This window comes from Phyllostomus discolor, chromosome 5, assembly GCF_004126475.2.
Source record: "Phyllostomus discolor isolate MPI-MPIP mPhyDis1 chromosome 5, mPhyDis1.pri.v3, whole genome shotgun sequence".
In the NCBI taxonomy this organism is placed as follows: domain Eukaryota; kingdom Metazoa; phylum Chordata; class Mammalia; order Chiroptera; family Phyllostomidae; genus Phyllostomus; species Phyllostomus discolor.
Window position 1 is genome coordinate 75369430 of NC_040907.2, and position 5925 is coordinate 75375354.

At 50.4% G+C, this 5925-nt stretch overlaps 1 protein-coding gene across 1 annotated transcript; it reads right to left on the bottom strand.

The window, feature by feature from the left end:
• Positions 1-878: 878 nt before the first annotated feature.
• Positions 879-5703, bottom strand: SOX4 (SRY-box transcription factor 4). Its single transcript, XM_028512370.2, has one exon. It carries the CDS (start codon positions 4902-4904, stop codon positions 3513-3515), a length of 1392 nt encoding a protein of 463 aa, XP_028368171.1. The 5' UTR covers positions 4905-5703; the 3' UTR covers positions 879-3512.
• Positions 5704-5925: the final 222 nt, after the last annotated feature.

A 5925-nucleotide genomic window follows, 5' to 3' on the forward strand; every position in this document is an offset into this window, starting at 1 on the left:
CATTTTTAGTTAACATTTGGAAAGTGAAAATGGGTTTTATGAATGGCAATTGTTAACCTTCAAAATTAACAAGAAATAGTGCCACTTAGCAAGTTGCAGCTTCCAAACCAAATACTAATGGGCCTTAGGAATCCAAGGCATGTCTCAATAATACTGCCAGGCCCAATCCTTATAAAGTGTAAATCTCCACTAGCTGAATGTGTGCTATTCACATTCATAAGGGGGAGCTTTCTTCCTAGCCCCTAGGGAGCCAGCTTCTCCCAGGTCATCCTTATTGCTGCATTTCACTTTTCCTTTAATAAGCACATTGGGCATGGCACAAAAATGGGAGACTTTAGCACCACGTGAACCTTTCTGCTTTTAAGGAAAAAATTTATACAATGTTTACATTTCTTGATTGGTAATGGCTTTCTCCTCCACAACATATTAATAATTTAACAGGCTTATTTGTTCTTCATCTGTGGAAAATAATTATAGCCACTGTTAGATGGTAACTATGGGCAAGCCAAGGAGAAAGCAGCTTTAGGAACATAAAAGTTAAAAAATGATCAGCCAGCCAGTTGCGTCTTTATTCTGTCCATGTTGCCCCTCCCCTCTTTAAAATTTCAAGACAAAGAACGCTTTCGAAAATGCAGTAAGCTCCTAGAAAATTCCTAGAAAGCGCGTAGAGTTGACACATATTCAGCTGACGCCATCATTTCAGGGTCAGGGCCTGCCAGATTTGGCAGAGAGGAAGTTAGTATTCCTCAATAAGGTGGCATTTAACAGTCTCCTCTCTGAGAACTCACTTGTTTCAAAGCTAAGGCAGGTGGTATCTCTACACGCTACAGGGCCCTCCTAATCTTAGGCATCAGGCATAATAATGACAAAAGTCAAGATTTAGGGTTCAGTTCCAGCTGATTTTATTTCCTTCTCAAAAAAAGTTATTTACAGAAGGTATATATCAACAATCTGACAGGCAGTGAACTTGACATGATTAGCTGGCATGATTTTTCTTTTTTTGTCCCCCAAACATTGTTTTTGTGGCCTTAATTTTAAGACAAATATTCTACACGGCATATTGCACAGGATGGATGGCAAAAAAAAGTTTAAAAACAAAAACCCTTAACGGAACTGCCTTAAAAGGCAGACGTCCTAGTGCCTGTCATGTTATATTAAACATACATACACACAATCTTTTTGCTTATTATAATACAGACTTAAATGTACAAAGATGTTTTCCACTTTTTTCAATCTTTAAACACAACAGCTATAAACCTGAACACATATGCTATCATCATGCCATAAGACTAAAACAATTATATTTAGCGACAAGTAGAAAGGATTAAATAGTCAAATACAAGAATGAAAAACGCAGTACATAGTGTCGCGAACTCAAATCGGCATTTAGATAGATCCAGTGGTTTAAACGGCACGTTTTTGCTTATAAAAAAAGTGCAAAAAAGATGTGGTTTACAAATTAAAGCTACAGGATCCCTTTTTGCTGTAAATGCACCAGTTTTAAAGCCTCTGGACAGAACAGTATTTTGTTTAAAAAATGTGTTTTTCTTAAAAGCATACAGTGTTTGGCTAATTCTCCTCCCCTTCATAAGACTGGGGTGGAAGGGTGGACACTGGTGGCAGATTAAGGGATACTGTCACTTTAAGAAGCCTGCAGATTGAAGTGTAAACATGGAGAAATTAGGGGCTGATTTTTTTAAACTGAGATATTAACCAGCCGCCCTATTATAAAATCAGGAAATCCAAACAGCGATTTACACCGATTAACACCCCCTTTATATATTTTTTACAAAAATACACTGAGAAAATAATCAAACGTTTTCATCTCTCTTGTCTTTTTTTGTTTTTTAAAAGTGTCAAAAGTCTACATTTAAATATAAAAAATTAAAAGTTAAAACTCTAGCCCTTCAGTGAAGGAGACGTAAAATGGCGTGGGTAACAACAAACTACCAAAAAAAAAAAAAAAAAAGAAAGAAAGAAAGAAAGAAAAGAAAAAGAAAGAAAAGGAAGAAAAAAGGAAGGAAGGAAGAAATGAAAGTACAAAAAAAGAAAAAAACAAAATAAGAAAAAAATGTTTGGCCAGTATAAATACGTCCACATATAAAATGGCATCTGATTACATTTACAAGGAAAAGAAATACGAGGATGGAGCATCGGTGAGGGAAAAAAACACGTCTTCTCATTTACACCTAGAAGGAATAAACACATACACACTGAGAAAAAATTTGGTCCTGAATTGTTTTTTAAAGTCCAGCACAGATTTGAGTTGCGTTTGAATCCTTTAAAGAGTTAAGAATGAAAAAAAGCTGGTGATAATTTTGTTGTAGGAATCAAACAGAGCGCCATCTATCTGCTTTTTATATTATCCTACACTATTTTAAAAACTGCTCAACAGTCTCATACAGAAATCTTTAAAAGATAGACAGGAGAACATGCTATAGTAACCCCACCAGTGAAATAATCCAACACCATCACGATTCCAATTAAGAGAAGAAAAAAACCTCTTTCCCCCCAAACCACTCGCCCTCCACTGCCCGGGACCACATCCAACAGTCGCCTTTCCTCCTGCAAGCTCGGGAGGTCTCCTCGCTGATTTCATCCACGTGGAAGACGGGAGACCGGAGCCGCCGCCACCTTCTCCCCAACGTGCAAATCCGTCTCAGTTTGTTATTCGCCCCTTTCCAGTCCGCGTCCTTGCAGCCCCCGCCCCCGCTTCCCCTGCCCTCGCTGGTGTGGCTTCTTCCAACCAGGTTCTCAGGTCATTTCCGAGCCCGGGTCACTCCGCATCTCCTATCTCCTCCGGCTGCAGGGGCTAGGAAAAAAAGAAAGGTGGGGGCGGGGGGAGGAAAAAAGACGGGCATTGGCCTGCATGGAGTCCCTCAGTCCCGTCGCTGGAGCCAGCGCGGCCCCAAAACATCTGCCGTCGGTCAAACTCGCCTCTCCAAGCCTTGCGTCTTCCTCAGGGTGGGGGGAAGGGAGTGCTGAGGACAAAGTCCCCAGGGACGCGCTGGATTTTTTTTTTTTTACCCCCCTCTTCTCTTGACCAAGAAACCAAACAAAAATATAAAAACACTAAGGAGGCGAAAAGAGAGGGACGAGATTCCTTCAGTCTCCAGAAAATTCCCAACTCAGCTTCTCGCTGGGGTGCCTACCAGTCCGGAAGCCTGGGGGGAGGAGGGGGTCTCTTCACACAAAGGGGAGGACATTCGAAGCTTTTTTTTTTGTTTTTTTTTGGGTGTTTTTTTTTTTGCCATCACAACAACATCAACCACAACAATAAAAAGGTCTCCCGTCTCCCTCGACTCCACCGCGTCCCCAGAGAGGATGGGGGATGGGAGCGTGGGTCCCCAAACGCCGCGCACTCCTCTTTTGCGACCGCGACGCGAACAAGCCGACCTCACTCATTACTTTTTTTTTTTCCTTTTCCATTTTTTCCCCTTTTTTCTTCCTACTCTCTCTCTGTCCACTTTTTCTACCTCAGTCGCCCCGGCCCTCCTCTCCAGCGCGCGCCGTTAGTAGGTGAAGACCAGGTTGGAGATGCTGGACTCCAGCCAGTCCCCCGAGATCATCTCGCTGACCTCGGGCGTGCAGTAGTCCGGGAACTCGAAGTGCGAGCCCGAACCCGGCTCCAGGGAGAAGTCCAGATCCCGGTCCAGCGCCGACGACGAGCTGAAACTGCCCAGGGACATGCTCTCAAAGTTTGAGCTGGGGTTCAGGTCGAGCAGGTCATCCTCGAACTCGTCGTCGGAGGCCGAGGAGCCGGCGGAGGAGGAGGCAGAAGAAGAGTGGGACGAGGCCGAGGACGACGCGTGTGAGGGCGCGCTGGACGGCGCAGGCGAGGCGGCGCGCAGGCTGGCGTAGCCGCGGTGGTCGGCAGGCGAGCGGCCCGCGGCCGGCGACGAGGCGGCGCTGCTGCGACCGCTCAGGCTCGGCCCGTCGGGCGGGCAGCCGGAGCCCCCCTCCTCATACAGGCCCAAGGGGTCGCTGGGGTCCGCGGCCGCGCCCACGCCGGAGGGCGACGCCGCGGCGCCCAGGCCACCGAACAGGTAAACGCGCTTCACCTTCTTCTCGGCCGGGGGCTTGCCCGTGGCCGCGAGCGAGGCGGGGGCCGAGGCAGCCGCGGAGGCTGCAGCGCCGGGAGTCCGCGCCTTGTAGAGCGAATGGTGGTCGGCGGCCCCCGCGCCCAGGGGCAACAGGGCGGCAGCCCCCGCCTGCTCCGACGCGAAGGAGGAGGTGGCTGCCGCTTTCCCGCCGCCGCCCGTCAGGACAAGCTTGGCGTGCGGCTTGCCACCCCCGCTGCCCGCCACCTTGGAGCCACAGCTCTTTTTCTGCGCTGGTTTGGAGTTGGCGCCGCCGCCGCTCGCGCCGCCGCCTCCGCCCCCCGCGTTGCTGCTCCCGCCGCCGCCCCCGTGGCCGCCCCCGCTGCTGCCACCGACCTTGTCGCCCTTTTCCCCGGGCTTGGAGGCGGCGGCGGCCGAACTGGCGTTGGTGTTGCCGGACTTCACCTTCTTCCTGGGCCGATACTTGTAGTCTGGGTAGTCAGCCATGTGCTTGAGGCGCAGCCGCTCCGCCTCCCGAATGAAAGGGATCTTGTCGCTGTCTTTGAGCAGCTTCCAGCGTTTGCCCAGCCGCTTGGAGATCTCAGCGTTGTGCATGTCCGGCGACTGCTCCATGATCTTACGCCGCTCGATCTGCGACCACACCATGAAGGCATTCATGGGCCGCTTGATGTGCCCGCTCGGTGTTTTGCACCAGCTCGGGTCGTCGGCCTTGCCGCCCGTGGAGGCGGTGGAGCCGGGCGTGGGGGATGAGGCGATGCCCAGCTCGAGGCCGGCGCCCGAGTCCGAGCTCTCGCCGGCCAACAGCGCTTCCGTGTTCTCCGCGTTGTTAGTTTGCTGCACCATGGCCTCGGCTCGGCGGGCTCCCACGCGCGCTCACAGCCTCGCGGCGGCCGCGGCGCAATCGCCGGGCCCTCCCGGCTCCTCCGGCTGAGCGCACGCCGAGCGGGAGAACGCTCGCGGCAGCCGCGCGGACCCCTCCACTCCCGGTCGGGGCGGAGGTGGGCGACAGGAAAGTCTCCAAAAGATCAAGGGAAGGAGTCCTGCGCCTCTTGCAGAGGAGTTATAGTTCCCAGACTGGAGAGTCTTTCCCTCCCTGTTTCTTTCTCTCACCGCGCTGCAGTTGCTCTGTCTCTTGGCTCTGAGTCTGGAGACTGTGCTAAAGTGGAGAGGAGTTTCTTGAATGCTGGTTGCTGGAGCTTCCAATGCAAGTTTCTCGCCGCCTCCCAGGCAAGTCTCTCTCTCTTTTTTTTCCTTCCCCTGAAGCAGTTGATTCCAGTTCACGAGCGCTCTCAGGAGCTCAGGAAAGCGACATCATCTCTATCACTTAGTCCCTTTCTTACAATGCAAAGCACAAGAGACTCTGGCTCCAAGACTCTCTGTGGGCGGAATCAGCACTAAGGAGTTTGTGCAATTATTTTGTTGCAAGGTAGGAAGCCAAAAAGCCTTCATGCAACAGACTGGCATGAATAAATGTATGTTTCTGCTTCCTTTATGCAAGAAGGGAGCTGGTAATGGTAGAATTCCTCCAATGCAGGCTCTTAAAAGAGCGTGCAAGAACTAGAGACCCAGGAGCGAAACCGGCCTCTTCCCCTCACACACAGTTTCTCTTGCTGCAGCTTAGAGCAGACCCCAATTCCGCCTCGCGCCTCTTTATCCTTTCACAGTCTTGGCCGCAGCCAATCAGCCGCTGTAACCAACGCTTCCTCGTGCCAAGCCCCTCCCCCGAGCTTCCCATTGGCTTGGAACCCGATGCAATAATAATCTCCGCGTGCAATGAGAAGCTCCAAATCTGACCTCATTCCAATTTAGAGAGCAAACTTTTTAAAAGGGCTAGAAGTACAGCTGAGATTTCTGCTGCCTCTTT

Coding starts and splice junctions, on each gene's coding strand:
- SOX4 (XM_028512370.2), bottom strand. CDS start 4,904: ATGGTGCAGCAAACTAACAACGCGGAGAACACGGAAGCGCTGTTGGCC.